The following is a 16,445-nucleotide window of genomic DNA, read 5'->3' as shown; positions in this document are numbered from 1 at the left end:
TATAATTTTTTACCTCTGATGCACTGCAATGTCTGAACTGTCCTGAGCACAGTTCTAATTGAGATTGTAGATAGAGTATCAATGGTCCATTTGAGAGAAAGGTGGCGGTAATGCACTTATAAGTCTGCAATCTACCGTTAAGCAAGAAGAAGACGACGACGCGTCACGCGCCGGCTGTGTCGAGGACCCGCTCAGGACAGTTCAGACATTGCAGTGCATCAGAGGAAAAAATGATATAAATACTGTTCAGTTTCTTGCATAGACCGATCGTTTCGTGTCTTTACACATCAATGTATCGTCACGAGCCGCAGGGATTAATTTGGTTTTGTTTGTGTATGTTGTTTTTTGACTCAAAGCCGTGATTCCCATTCACTTCCATTATAAGACTGACAGACTGCAACGGTTTGAGTTAAAAATCTTCGTTTGTGTTCTACTGAAGAAACAAAGTCACCTACATCTTGGATGCCCTGGGGGTAAGCAGATAAACATCAAATTTTCATTTTTGGGTGAACTATCCCTTTAAATAACCCTTACAAATATATATTATTTAATTTTAGTTCACAAATGATTACCCTGCTCGCCATGGGCTTGCGTTGGGTCTTTCAGCAGCGCTGCATATTTGTGGAGCAGGTTAACTAGCACTTCCAGCAGTCCAACTTCACGGAAGACATCACTGAAGACAGGGTGGTGGCGCCCGAGTTTGAGAAGAGTGCGGGTGGCTGTGATGCTGCATCCGTAAGAGGTGCTCGACTTTAATAGCACGCTAACGCTAAAAAGCTCTTTGCATGGTACATAATTAAGTCCGAAGACGACAAACTCCAGTACCTCGAAGTACTTGGACTGCACCTCCGGTAGTTTTGCTACTCTGTCTGCAAACTGCGATAGCGCATGCTGCGCCTCTAAGATGAAATAGTTGGCATAGTCTGCGGCGTAGATGTTAGCAATGGCTTCAAGGATCATACGTGCTAATCGACCACTCTTGGCCTTCAAGAAGGCATTCTGAAGCACAGAGAAAGCCTGGATGTTTCTGACCGTGTGGCCTGAAAAAAAAAAAAAAAAGTAATCGAACTCATGAGTAAACAGTTAACAGACAAAAAATAACCAATGCATTATTCTAATGGCTCCTGTTGTGTTCAACAGAAGAAAGTCAGTCATACAGGTTTGGAACAACGATAATAAAGTAGTATAGTAAATATGATGATGAGGAGTGAGTAAATAGTAAGTAGATAACATAAATAGTGAGTAAATAGCAAAGGTATGTGCATTTTTGGCTGAACTATTCATTTAGCAGCATACTAGCACCACAGTCCTAATGACAGTATGAAACTCTAGAAACTCTAGAAACTCCAGTGAACTTTGGTGGACTCTTGCAAAGCTAGTAACACACAACCTCACATGTTTTAATTTCCTCTCAATCTGAATGCAGAAGTGTATATTCATGACAACTTCCAAATAATTATGTTATTAACAAGAGGTCAGTAAGTCTTGTACAGTAAGTCACATAATAATCATAACAGTGTCATAATCGAGACCAGCTCATTCGAGTCAGAGCCCAGAAGACCAAGACCATGCAAATACATTCTTAGGGTGCTTTCACACCTGTAGATAGATTGCTTTGTTCCGAAACAGGGATTACAATTATTACAATGTTGCTTTTTATTCTTGGTGCGGTTCGCTTTCACACGGTAATGTTTCTAAACGGACCAAATTTGTTAATACAAGTCACGCGCGAGTAAACTGTTCTCTCGTTGGTCAAAGTTTCACGCTTTATTTTCCGGGATTCCACTAGCTTGTCACAGCTGTCATCTGTCAGGATGGAACGACAACAGCTTCGCGGGCTTATTGTTTTGTTTTTTTTAGATGTCGTTGATGTCGTTATATTAAAGGGGTCATATGTTGCGATTTCAATGTTTCCTTTCTCTTTGGAGTGTTACAAGCTCTCGGTGCATAAAGAAGATCTGTAAAGTTGCAAAGACTAAAGTCTCAAATCCAAAGAGATATTCTTTATAAAAGTTAAGACTTGTCCACGCCCTCCTAAAACGGCTCGTTTAAACACGCCCCCACATGTCTACGTCACTGTGTGGGAAGATTTGCATAACACTGCCCAAATGTTCACGCAAAGAAAGAAGGTGTAACTTTTATTCTCACTGTAGTATTGTTGTTGCCGCCAGCGCCATGTTGTGGTGATGCTGTGTGTTTAGTTGTGAAAGCGAAACTACTTTGGTTGGCCTTCCAAAAGAGGATGATATCTGCTTCGTCATGCCTAGAGATGATCCGTGCTGGTCGCTGACGAAATACATCAACTTCGCACTGTGGATTGCCGGATCGGCTTTCACCGTAGACGAAGCAGAGTCCAGCCCGGGGTCGTCACATGTGGTTGCCGCAAGCCCGCTCCTTTGCCGAATCCGCCGGCTGCGCCGTTCTCAAGCTCGCCGCCGCTCACTCTAGCCCATCGTGTGTGACGCTGTGTGACGCATTTTATGGAAGACTGTTTACTGAACCTGCAGAGTAGCATACAATGGGTCTGTGCTCAAAGGTTGTTATATAAAGTGGGGCAGTTCCAACTTTGCAAGTACAGTCTGGGCTTCTGACTCACAGCCTGCAAGTACATTTTTTATATTTAAAGAATTTGCCACTGATAATTCAAACGAGAGTAGTGCTTTTTGTTTGTCATTTCTCAGATCACAAATGCAGAGATGGTTTTATGTTTACGCGGCACGATACACAAAGCAACGTGTAAAAACACAGTATAAGTCATTATAATAGGTAATTATGTCCCCACTGGATGCAACAAATGCCTCGTTTGTAATGGGTTTTATTGGTTTATTGGTTGCCGGGAGACGGAATCACAGTGTGTTAAGGGGCGTAACATTTCCATCACACGCTTGAGGTATTCAGCCAATCACAACGCACTGGATAGCTGGCCAATCAGAGCACACCTCGCTTTTCAGAACGATGAACTTTGTAAAATTCGACGCGCTTCAGAAAGGCAGGGCATAGAGGCGCAACAATAATGTACATTATGTGGAAAATAATGTGTTTTTTAAACCTTAAACCACATAAACACATTGCATTACACCAAATACACAACATAATGTTCTTTTTAGCAACGTCATATGACCCCTATAATTTATCACTTTGAGCAGGATTCATCGGGAAAACATTTTTAAAATGCACATACTATGAAGAAGAGCAATAAGACGGCATTATAAAATGAAAAAGTGCGCTTTGATTTTGAATGGCGAAGACGTGCTCACCCACAGACATTCACATGGTTCATTTTGAAGTATTAGCAAAACAACAAAGCTAATGCTTTTTACAGAACTTACGCAATTACCCATTATACATTGTGATATAGCCTGGTTCGTTGGTCCGTTAGATCGGATTGCTTTCTCACTACAACCGAACCGCTCCAGAGTTCGTTTTCAATCGAGCTGAGACCACCTCGTTCAGGCGATCTCGGACCAATTGTTTTGGCGTGGATCCGAGCGTGATTGCCTTGTTCACACATGCCCAAACTAACCGAGCTAAAGGGGGAAACATGCCAGGTTCCGAAACAAGCACCCTAAGACTCAGACTCAAGGCCAAGACCATATTTTCATGGTCTTAGTGTTGTCATGGACTTGGGAGCATGTGGACTCGGTCTTGACACTGACTCAACCCTCTTCTGGCATCGGTCTTGATTTGGACTCAAATGAGCTGGTCTCAACTACAGCACTGCTGAATAGCCACCCTTGCTGCATGTTTCTTTTCCTCAATTTGTGGGATGTCGCGGAGCACAAAATTCATTACTGGTATCTATTTCTACATTGGGTCTTTCTGAAGAGTAATTATGCTGTACAACTAGGCTTCAAGAAAAAATATGCAATATTAACTATGAATATCCAGCCATCAGATCATAGAGCAAGACAAGCTAATCATTCAACCCCGCAACCCTTAAAAATGTATTCTTGTCCATTCAACCTTTATGAACTCTATGCTATTTGAGTGCTATTGATGGCTGAGTGAAAATGACACCACAAAGTAGGGAATAAACGGTCTCTGTGATTGGCTTGTAGGAAAAGAGGAAGTCTTGATGTGACTGGATACATAAACAACATAATCTGGCACCATTATTTTAATTACAGCATTTAATAGCGCTTGCGAGGCATAAGACAAGCCAAACAAATAACCTAACCAGATTACACAGTAGGTGTCTGCCGTTTGCCTCCTCCTGACCAATTAATGCCATTTACTGCCAGAGAACACTAATGTTTTAATTCTCGCTCAGAAACCGCAGGGCCTTCTTCTCCTTGTGTGCCTAAAAGACTAATCTAGCTGACGAAGGGAGGCAGCAGCAGACACAGATGAGGTGGTTAATAAATGAAAACGCCGAGAGGAAGAAAACTGCTAATCTCACTCAGTGGTTTAGACAGCCATTGATTACAGTTGGGTTAATTCATCCTGCAAGCTCTTAAAAAAAGGGTCATTTCCATATTTTTTTATAAAAAATAAATAAATAAACTAAAAGAAAAGAAAAATCTAAACAATTTTAAAAATGAAATGAAACATAAATAAATAAAATCATTAAAGAGTCACTGTCATTTAAAGAATCCCAGCTGATGCAAAAATGTGAATGACTGCAAATATAGAAGCACACTAAATCTCTTAAGTATTTTAGTAATGCAGGCCACTTAAGCCTCAACATTGTAAACTTGCCATCTGAATGCTGTAAAGACGTCAATTTCTCTAGGCTTCCTCGCCAAAGTTCAACATACCCCGGAATTTCATATCACCAACTTTCACACCCAGCTGTGCAGTGACATAAGTTACGAGTCAAGTGTATGTCAATTTATGGAGGGCTGACCTTTTCCAGAAGGCTGTGGAACCACAAAACCTGGAAGCAGGAAGGGTGCTCCAGTGGTGAGACCAGCTGGCTTCAGCTCACTGACACCATATGTGGTCAGAGCGGTCACCAGGTTCACCAGGTCCTTTAGAGCATCTTTGGATTCCTCCTCTTTGGCCTGCTCCAACCTAATATACAGCAAGTATAACAGAGAATATCACTTCTCAGTCATATCAGAATTCAAAAGAACTATACTTATTGCCTTTAAATTACTCCTTTTTTTGGGTGAACTATCCCTTTAAGCTAACACTTTAAGTAAGCATATAAGCAAGATAATGAAATAACTCAAATACACTAAAGTTTAGGGTCAGTAGGGTTTTTTTTATTTTTATAAATCACATTCAACAAGGACACACTCAATTGACAGTAAATACATTTATAATGTAACAAAAGATGTTTATTTCAAAAAATTTGTTTTATTCTTTTATTGTACTTTCAATTAATCAATAAACCCTTAAAAATATTAAGCAGCACAACTGTTTTCAATTGATAATAAGAAATATTACTTGAGCACCGAATCAGCATATTAGAATGATTTCTGAAGGATCACTATCGTTCCAAACTTTTGAACATACTGTGAATGAGCATGAAATATTGATTTATTTTGTAAGGATTCATGTAATACGTCTGAAAACGTACAGTCAGCTGATCATTACTGCAAAATAACCCTCCTCCTGTCTGGGTTTATTTTAAGACAATGACCACATATATTCTTCACATACAGGTGCATCTCAATAAATTAGACAAAATAAATGAACTTTTCCATGACATTCTAATTTATTGAGATGCACCAGTACATACCCTGAAGATTTGTGCAAGAAATAATTACAAATCAGTCACCTGATCATAAGATCTACGAGGAAGTTGTAGCCCTGACACATGCGGAAGTCATCCAGGAGAGTCTGAGAGACATCACTTGAATCCTTCAGAAAACAGGAGAGCCCGGCAAACATCTCCACAATCTCCAGAGGAGAGAGGTCATCTGACTGCTGCATGTTCTGGATGCACGTTGACAAGCACTCTTTCTCTGCAAGAGAGAGCCAGAACAAATACTTTCACGTTGGTTGTGAATTTTTAAGCAGTTTACATTTTTTTTGGCAGTAAACCAATAAATGCCTAAAGACAGCATTTCCACATTCACATACTTCAAAGGACTTAAATCCGTGTGTTTTCAGAAAGTAAGACTTGATTATAGATTCTTAAGGGCCTAGATTTGAGCGTAACAATTCTGGGCAAAAACGTCTGCAAACACCAGACATTGACCTCTAAAAACACTAAAAGCACAACAGTGACTAACTGGTTATGTAAGGTTAAAATGCTATAAGGGTTCATAAGATGCCAGCAGCAAAACGTTGTCAGTATTATGCATCCATGCACAGCAACGGCAAAGAACCACAGTGAAAGAAGTCAAATCATCATCATTGCAACTTACCGTGGATGTACTTGACGACGTTGACGCTGAGGCCGTGTCGGGAAATGGTGGTAAGCACTTCTCCAGCGCTCTTCCTCCAGGGAAGGTTGTGGGGGGGACACCAGGAGGTGATGGCACTGAAGAGCAGCTGTAGATCATCCTTCTGGGCCAGCTCTTCTGCCGGAGACACAAAACTGCACAGCTTCACCAGGATCTGAGCAGAACAATCAGAAGAAAAAGTCACAGTTGGTCTCAATATGTATGTCTTATGGGTATTTTGTGGAGAAAATGCTGTTCCTAAAGACAGACCGACCTGGACAAAGACTTTCTGTAAAAGAGCTCTGCGGTCCGCCAGAGGAAGCTCAGTCTGGGTGGCAGCAGGAACCTCAGGCATGTGGGGCAGGTCAAAAAACAAATATAGACATTTCACCAGAGTGGAGGGCACCGACATGGTGGTCATACAGTCCACTGTTTTCTGTAGAAACACAGAAGGGGAGGGAATCAAATTCAGATAATGAGCAGATCATGTTTTTTTCTGTATTCAAGAACTGGCTACTACAAATAACTGGCAACCTGTTTAATATTCTACAATACTGTTAACAGATAGACTAGAGAGGAGGAAAATAAAAACAATAAGTCACTTTGGATTAAATGTCAGTTTGTTTTGATGTAATCCCATGAAACACCATGTTTAAAACATGTTCATCATCATCATTAGACAGCTTACTGAACGGTACAACAAGGATTATAAAAAGTCTTAGGTGTAAACGTCAACTTCCTTTACTTGAATAACCTATTGTCTGTTACTACAAATGATTACACACATGTACCGGTATGTACCGTTTGGGGTCGGTAAGATTTTTTATGTTTTTGAAAGATGTCTCTTATGCTCACCAAAGCTGCAATTGTTTGATCCACAATACAGTAAAAACAGCAACATTGTGACATATTCTTAAAATTGAACTGTTTTCTATATTAATATATTTTGATTTTAAATAGAATACATATTTTAAAATAAACTGAACAGTAATGTAAATAATTACAAGCTTTTTTGTCTAAATCCAATAAACTATGTCTATTGATAAAGGGCTAGAAGATATACAGTAAACCTAAACTTGGTGTTTACATGTTTTGTGCAATGCATCTCATTATACAGTTTGGATCTCAGGTCCTTTGTAAAACCCTGATAACTATATATGGGAGATCAGTGATGTCTAAAGGTGCTCAGGTGGACACTGACACTAATCAGAGCAGGATCCTGCTGCCAGTGCCAATGAAACACTGATGAAGAGGATAAAATCCCATCAGCTGCTTTTAAAGCAAGTCAGGAAGTGGTAGGATTCAGCACAATCCAACTAATAGTTCTCTCTCTCTCTCGCTCTCTCTCACACACACACACACACAAAACCCAAGCACTTTTTCACTGCAGGTCCAGTCTGCAGCAGTGTGCACAGGCTGTCACACAAAAGCTTGTCTACTCGCAATGGGTCAGAAACACAATGGGTCAAGATCATTGTTAACACTGAAAAATGCTCATGAAACATTTATTAATATTATCATTGTTGAAAACAGTTCTGCTGCCTAATATTTTTTTTTTCCCAGGAAGAATAAAAAATTCAAAAGATCAGCATTTACTATTTGCTTTTTTTGTAACATTATAAGTGTCACTTTTGATCAAGTTAATTGCATACTTGCTGAATAAAAGTATACATTTTTGTTTATATATATATTATCTTGGTATGAACAGGTCTTAAGAAAATGCCAAAGAATCAGTGCCAGCAGTGCCAAGCCTTAATGGAGGATGCATGGATGTCACATTCATTGCTTTCATAAGAATGAGACAGCGAAACGGAAGATGAATCACTTCTGCATTTTCATTCCAGTAAACACATTACGTGCACAAAAAATAAATCATACCACTCTATGTCAAATCAAAACACCCACTATTTAGCAACATTAATAGTCGCTTACATTCAATTAAGAGGTTTTGGAAAAAAATTAAAGGGGTCATATGACGTTGCTAAAAATAACATTATTTGGGGTATTTGGTGTAATGCAATGCGTTTATGCGCATAAGGTTAAAAAAACACATTATTATTTTCCACATACTGTACATTATTGTTGCTCCTCTATGCCCCGCCTTTCTGAAACGGTCAATTTTTACAAAGCTCATCGGTCTGAAAAGCACGGTGTGCTCTGATTGGCCAGCTATCTAGTGCTCTGTGATTGGCCAAATACCTCAAGCGTGTGACAAATGTTATGCCTTACCAGGTTCAGGAAACTTTCTTCCATAAAATGCGCTGCACACACTCAAATATTTGGGTTGTACTGTTCTGCAACAGTGTTGTAAATAAAACTTAACCACTGACTTCTAGTTGTGTTGGAAGGCCAAACAAAGTAGTTTGGCTTTCGCAACGAAACACAGCGTCTCCAGAACATGACGGCAGCGGCAACAAAGTTACACCTTCTTTCTTTGCATATACATTTGGGCAGTGTCATGCAAATCTTCCCACATCGTGACGTAGACATGTGGGCGTGTTTGAACGAGGCGTTTTAGGAAGGCGTGGCTGAACGTTCACTTTTATAAAGAATATCTCTTTGGGTTTGAGACTTTAATCTTTGCGACTTTTTTGATCTTCTGTATGCACGAACAGCTTTTAAAGGGTTAGTTCACCCCAATAAGAAAATTCTGTCATTAATTACTCACCCACATGTCGTTCCAAACCCGTAAGACCTCCGTTCATCTTCGGAACACAAATTAAGATATTTAGCTCTCAGACCCTGCATAGACAGCAACGGAACTGTAATGTTCCCAGGTCCAAAAACGTAGTAAGGACATCGGTAAAACAGTCCATGTGACATCAGTGGCTCAACTTCAGTTTTGCGAAGCTACGAGAACACTTTTTGAGCGCAAAGAAAACAAAAATTATTTATTTAACAATTCTACTCCCCCAAGTTACGTTTTCTGCCATTTTGGAGAGTACCCAAGAGCGTAATCGATGTAAATTATCATTGTTGAAAACAGTTCTGCTGCCTAATATTTTTTTTTTCCCAGGAAGAATAAAAAATTCAAAAGATCAGCATTTACTATTTGCTTTTTTTGTAACATTATAAGTGTCACTTTTGATCAAGTTAATTGCATACTTGCTGAATAAAAGTATACATTTTTGTTTATATATATATTATCTTGGTATGAACAGGTCTTAAGAAAATGCCAAAGAATCAGTGCCAGCAGTGCCAAGCCTTAATGGAGGATGCATGGATGTCACATTCATTGCTTTCATAAGAATGAGACAGCGAAACGGAAGATGAATCACTTCTGCATTTTCATTCCAGTAAACACATTACGTGCACAAAAAATAAATCATACCACTCTATGTCAAATCAAAACACCCACTATTTAGCAACATTAATAGTCGCTTACATTCAATTAAGAGGTTTTGGAAAAAAATTAAAGGGGTCATATGACGTTGCTAAAAATAACATTATTTGGGGTATTTGGTGTAATGCAATGCGTTTATGCGCATAAGGTTAAAAAAACACATTATTATTTTCCACATACTGTACATTATTGTTGCTCCTCTATGCCCCGCCTTTCTGAAACGGTCAATTTTTACAAAGCTCATCGGTCTGAAAAGCACGGTGTGCTCTGATTGGCCAGCTATCTAGTGCTCTGTGATTGGCCAAATACCTCAAGCGTGTGACAAATGTTATGCCTTACCAGGTTCAGGAAACTTTCTTCCATAAAATGCGCTGCACACACTCAAATATTTGGGTTGTACTGTTCTGCAACAGTGTTGTAAATAAAACTTAACCACTGACTTCTAGTTGTGTTGGAAGGCCAAACAAAGTAGTTTGGCTTTCGCAACGAAACACAGCGTCTCCAGAACATGACGGCAGCGGAAACAAAGTTACACCTTCTTTCTTTGCATATACATTTGGGCAGTGTCATGCAAATCTTCCCACATCGTGACGTAGACATGTGGGCGTGTTTGAACGAGGCGTTTTAGGAAGGCGTGGCTGAACGTTCACTTTTATAAAGAATATCTCTTTGGGTTTGAGACTTTAATCTTTGCGACTTTTTTGATCTTCTGTATGCACGAACAGCTTTTAAAGGGTTAGTTCACCCCAATAAGAAAATTCTGTCATTAATTACTCACCCACATGTCGTTCCAAACCCGTAAGACCTCCGTTCATCTTCGGAACACAAATTAAGATATTTTTGATGAAATGTGAGAGCTCTCAGACCCTGCATAGAGAGCAACGCAACTGTAATGTTCCCAGGTCCAGAAACGTAGTAAGGACATCGGTAAAACAGTCCATGTGACATCAGTGGCTCAACTTCAGTTTTGCGAAGCTACGAGAACACTTTTTGAGCGCAAAGAAAACAAAAATTATTTATTTAACAATTCTACTCCCCCAAGTTACGTTTTCTGCCATTTTGGAGAGTACCCAAGAGCGTAATCGATGTAATCAGCATTGTTTACGCTTAGGGGAAAGCGTGCGTATGCATTGTGAAACTCTCTAAAATGGCGAAAGACGTAACTCGGGGGAGAAGAATTGTTGAATAAATAGTTTTCTTTAACCTCAAAAAGTATTCTTGCAGCTTCGCAAAACTTAAGTTGAGCCACTGATGTCACATGGACTGTTTTACCGATGTCCTTACTACGTTTCTGGACCTGGGAACATTACAGTTGCGTTGCTGTCTATGGAAGGGTCTGAGAGCTCTCAGATTTCATCAAAAATATCTTAATTTGTGTTCCGAAGATGAACGAAGATCTTACGGGTTTGGAGCGTCATGAGGGTGAGTAATTAATGACAGAATTTTCATTTTTGGGTGAACTATCCCTTTAACACTCCAAAGACAAAGGAAAACATGAAATCGCATCATATGACCCCTTTAAAGACGGTTACACTAATAAAGCCTCCTAGGCAAAAGGTCCATGTGTGAGAGAAACTGAACCAGTTGGACCGTTATGGCCGACGGTCAAGACTCGAAATAACTCCCTCTGTGGTAGATAACCTCAACACTGAAGCTATGCTAGTGGACAATGTGGTCTAGGGTCAAGTGTACATGACACCTACAGTCACTAAATGATGATGTCAGACAGAAAAACCCCAATAGAAGAGGGAACGAGCAGGAGGACTTCTCGCAGACCATCAACGTGGGGGACGATGAGACATAAGAGACGGCGTCTGTGAGGGTGAATTGAGGGTGCATTGGGAATGTAGAGCATGAAGGGCGTCCTTACAGAGAGAAAAGAAAAGACCTTTGTTGTTTCTGAGGGGCGGGGGGTGTTGCCAAGAGCACCAGTTTATGCCTGCAACTCACAGCTTAGAATACAAACATATTTCACCCCTCAAAAACATGTTTCACCTCTCAAAACTAGAGCCTCCTGCCTGAAAAGATAATGGTGCATGTCCAATTAATTCAAGCTCATCCTCTGGATTATGACAAGCTCTAAATTGTGCCATATCACTGGATACGCATTTCAAGAGGTCTGCATTTAGGTGGTGGAAATGTGTTTTATGTGCATAGCAGCACGGAGATTTTATCAGCATATACACAAGAAAGTGTGTTCATTATATATTCTTAGTAAAGCAGAAAGAGGGAGTAGAAAAAGTAAAAATAGACAGTCTGTGTGTGTGTGTGTAAGAGAAAGGGCACTTATTATGCCACAGGAAATCTACACTTCTGCATTCCATCTTTATGTGCACAAGTTCTTTTCAGTGTCTTATCGAGGTAAATGATCCTTAAGGATTATATGAACCAAAATAAAATTAGAGCCAACAACAGACTTAAGAGAGATTTGAGCATGTTGGCAAAACTTCAGCCAATTAATGAGATCCTACTTTATTAAAACAGGCCAACACAAACAACTTGCACTGCAGGAAAATAACCTTACAAAATCACAAGGAGACATGAACATTAAAAAAGGGCTAATTAAAATAGCATACACACTTTTGTTGTGAAGAATGATTTCTGAAGGATCATGTTACACTGAAGACTGGAGTAATGGTGCTGAATATTCAGCTTTTCCATCAAAGGAATTAATGACATTTGAAAAAGTATTAAAATAGAAAAGGCATATTTTAAATCACAATAATATTTCACAATATTACTGTTTTTTAATCTAATAAATGCTGCATTGGTGAACATTTGAGGAATTATTATTTGAATCACCTTGGAGTATGTGAATATCATGTTCATGGCTGTACCATGGTACTGCCACAGCACTTTTCATAAGCGAAAGAACTTAAATGGTTTTTATTCTTATGGGAACAGTAGTTACAACATTCCCATTCAGTCAATACAACACATGACTATGGGACATCCACAGACAGCCCTTTAATAATGCCCATGTGGTAAACATGCCCTTCTAACAAGAGTAAATACACAGAGTACCCGGAAACCATTTACTACTACATGGCATGGCTATACTGTAACCCCCACAATGCACTGTAAAAGACATAGAAAATATCCAGCACCAGCTGCTAATAAATAGATTTCATGAGATGTCAGATTCTCATTGTGATGCATAAAATCTACATCGGCCCTTCCAAAGTGCTCTAATATATGAGATACACTTTGGGCACTTAGTCAAGAGTTCCTGACATAATGACCTCCCCTGGCCGGGAAATCTGCACCTTTATTCCGTTGGCTGACTTCAAAGAGCTTTGGATGAGAGTCGGATCAGTCCTTCCTCATCTAATGAATGACATGACAGGCGCACTGTCTGTTTGATCGATACATGTTGGCCTCTCAATACAGAGAGGAAGTGCTTCAGGGTGAGAAAAACAACTAGTAATTGGAGATCATTTATGTGGTGTGTAACTGACCACAACTTTTCACTTCAAACTGGGCTTCAAAGTGACCCATGATTTGGTAATCTTGGCTTCAAGCTGTGTAGGCTTGAGCAAGCAATAGTCTGAGAAACATATCCTCCATGACACCATCCTCACATTGCCACAAGCTGGAAGTTTAGTCTTCAGGTCTGTGACCATTGTTGGAGAAGCCATCTTTCACTATAGAGTGAGGAATATTCCTCCTTTCTCCTGCTCTTGGTTAAATCCATCACGGGCTAAAAACATACTTAAGGAAATGTCACCATACTAATCCTTCCATCCACCATGAAGTTCTCCAGTTTCTCGATCTAGGAGAAGGCCGTTTCTCTCTCTGATAACTGAGGTCTGTGCACCTCGACATAAGGGGTCTTGCTCAGTTGTGAACCAAGCACACACTCAACAAACTACAACTGCTGTTTCTAGATTTAAGCAATAGAGCCGCTGATAGTATGAACAAGTGCCGGGTGCTGAAAGGCCAACCTAGCATGGCTGGTTTCCAAACACAGTTTTGGTTTACAAATGGTGTATTTATGTCTCTGTATATATTTTTCTAGTGCATTTGTAAATGCGTCTTGTGATCGTTTCATCTGCTGCACATTAAACACACAGACCTGTCCTGAGGAGGCCAGCAGGTTGATGGTGGTCAGGAGCATCCAGCCCCGGCTCGCCTCCTCGCTCTGATTTACCTCCAGAAACTGCACAATGGCTCTGCTGGCCGCCTCTGTGGGAGGAGCACACACACAAACAGAATCACTGATGCGTTAAACAGTCTGCGCATGTGGATCAAATCCATTTTCACACGTCAGCTTGTGTGTGACTGGCCTCATCTGGGGAAGGACGCTGAGTCAATTAGAGGTGATGACATGCAGGCAGTTTCGTTTCTCATTCATCCATCGCTGCCTGTTTTTGAGATGCAATATCGTGACACCTCAGTGAATTCACAAAGGATAAGATTTACTCAGAAGAATGTTGTTTTCTGCTCCAACGAAAATGTAATCATATAATGACATTTTGAAATCAAATGTCATTAAAAATAAAATAAATCTCACATATAGAATAAATACAATATTAACGTTTTACATTATGCTTTTCATTGTATCAGTATTATGACAATAGTTTGCCTAAAATGCCTAAGCACTTACTCCTTTGTGTCATAAGATGCTCAGTCTGGTGTTTGTGGATCTATGCAGCATATGCGTTCACGGTGGATTACATCACCAAAAATAAACATTACGGTACATCATGTGCCAAGACAAGCTGCCAATACACACTGTGTTGACAGCAGAGTAACTCCCGAGACCATAAAGCCCAGACTGAGTCTTCCTCACTGATCAAAGCAAGAATGCACAGGTATAAGCAGGTATAAACTTCTTCAGGAACACAACTTTTATGTCTATGTAATGTCTATAAAAACTTATTTATAAATAGTGGATACAACTTATATTAAGTCACTTTTAAAATAAAAATTTAATAAAAAAATGTAAAAAAAAATATCTATATATTTTTTAGCATCAGTGTGAATTGCTATTTGCAAACAATTTAACTTATGTTTATACTTGGCAACTTTTTTTTATACACAAATGCAAACTTTTGGGTAAGAAACCGCTACTGTCAATTTTTCTTAAAGACTATAATTCATATGTTTTGTCTTTGATGGACATAAAAAAACAAAGTCAAAAATTGCTTTCAATGTTAAACCATAATTTATTGTTAATTTTAATTATCTAATTTTTTATTTCCCTCTGGCCTTTGGTTTTGGTTATTTTATTGTTTTTATGGTGTTTGTCTTATTTTTATTGTTCTTGTTGTTCTAAACTTGTTACCTTGTGTAAGTCATATGGCATGATTAAAAATATATATATATAACGTCCAAATTCCGAGTTAAATCATATATAAAAACGAGAGGGAAAAAAGCGTGAGACTCGTTTTAATCCATCAGGAATTGAATAGATTGGGAAAAGTCAGCATTACATATCAGAAAGTAGCCAGACAAAATAAGAGAAAACAATGTTTGGCATCCATAAAAAAAAAAAAGTAAATGTGGTAGAATTTTAATGTTTACTTTAAGCTTCAAAAATAACTGATTCTGTAATGACTTTTGTCATGCTAACAATTTTTTCTTACAATGAAATAGATCGGACCAGGTCTGTGTAATACATATTTGTGTGTTAACAGGATCTTCGAGTAGTTTGAAGTTGAAGTACCTGTGGATTTATTGGACGCTCTCCGTCTGATCTCAGTCACCATCAGCCTGGACACTTGAGTGGTGAACTGCAGCAGGTCTGAAAACTTCTCATTCATTGTGTTCGGTGGAGCGTTCCCAAACACCTGTCACACACAAAAAACACCATTTATAGAGCTCAAACAACCTTCTTTTCATGCAGATCTTTTTTCCCTCTACAAAGATGGGAACCTGTTGAGTTAAAGCTGAGGTTTAATCAACAGTCACTCCCTTGATGTCTGAAGAGCAGTACGCTCAGTTATAGTGTTATTTAGCTTTCATAGCAGCAACTGAGTGTCCAATCAAGTTAGTATAAAGCACAAACAGTTATAAGAGGTGAAAGATTGTCATATTCAAATCCAGATTGTCAGGCCTCTTGCTGTTTGAAGAAATCTAAATCAAGAGACATACTGCGGTGTTCATACTAATATGCAGCATTTCATATGGGTCTATAACACTTCATCAAATATGTCAGCTTGTAAATAGAGAGCCCGTTTCATCCCACTTTTACAAGTGCTCTCCAAATGCACACAGGCTGCAGCAGGGCAGTGCTCTTTCATGCACAATGATGAGCTGTAGCTGAGGTCATATGCAATGTTTCTGTATAATCAATGCTGGATGATTAGCACCATCATGCTCTTCTCCAGCCTATGAGAGTCTCTTGATGGCATAACGACTACTTTGCCTTTGTAAATGAAGCACTTGTAACTGCTGGTTCTCTTCTTCTTATTGTTGAAGCTTAACAGTAAATATAGTGTGAATAATTTGGTTTAAAGACAGGGAGTTATTTTTTTTTTATTCAGGAGAATCTAGTGATTTGTCTGTAAAAGAAGAAAATGTTTTAAGGTTCTTACGTTCTATGAAATGTATTGACTATATATACACATGTACATGTACACACACACGTACACTACTGTAAGTTTAGCGTCGGTAAGATAATTTAATGTTTTAGAAAGGTTCTTATGCTTATCAAGGGTGCATTTATTCGATCAAAAATAATGGCAAAGCTGAATTTTCAGCAGTCTTCAGTGTCACATGATCCTTCAGAAATCATTCTAATATGCTAATTTGCTGCTCAAGAC

The 16,445-nt window shown here is 39.1% G+C and overlaps 1 protein-coding gene across 1 annotated transcript in view; it reads right to left on the bottom strand.

Moving 5' to 3' along the window:
* The window catches only part of wdfy3 (WD repeat and FYVE domain containing 3), a 75,505-nt gene that overhangs the window by 49,442 nt on the left and 9,618 nt on the right, over nucleotides 1-16,445 (bottom strand). The window contains exons 3-9 of the mRNA XM_016294378.1: nucleotides 15,347-15,470; nucleotides 13,754-13,863; nucleotides 6,610-6,771; nucleotides 6,318-6,510; nucleotides 5,726-5,912; nucleotides 4,847-5,013; nucleotides 573-1,040 (exon numbers count right to left, since the gene is read on the bottom strand). Of these exons, the coding sequence (XP_016149864.1) occupies nucleotides 573-1,040; nucleotides 4,847-5,013; nucleotides 5,726-5,912; nucleotides 6,318-6,510; nucleotides 6,610-6,771; nucleotides 13,754-13,863; nucleotides 15,347-15,470 (1,411 nt within the window). The remainder of the gene's footprint in view (nucleotides 1-572; nucleotides 1,041-4,846; nucleotides 5,014-5,725; nucleotides 5,913-6,317; nucleotides 6,511-6,609; nucleotides 6,772-13,753; nucleotides 13,864-15,346; nucleotides 15,471-16,445) is intronic.

The sequence above is a fragment of the Sinocyclocheilus grahami genome, unplaced genomic scaffold (genome assembly GCF_001515645.1).
Source record: "Sinocyclocheilus grahami isolate Dianchi unplaced genomic scaffold, SAMN03320097.WGS_v1.1 scaffold317.1, whole genome shotgun sequence".
Taxonomy (NCBI): Eukaryota; Metazoa; Chordata; class Actinopteri; order Cypriniformes; family Cyprinidae; genus Sinocyclocheilus; species Sinocyclocheilus grahami.
Note: the sequence above shows the minus strand (reverse complement) of the source record. Positions and strands in the feature narration are given on the sequence as shown.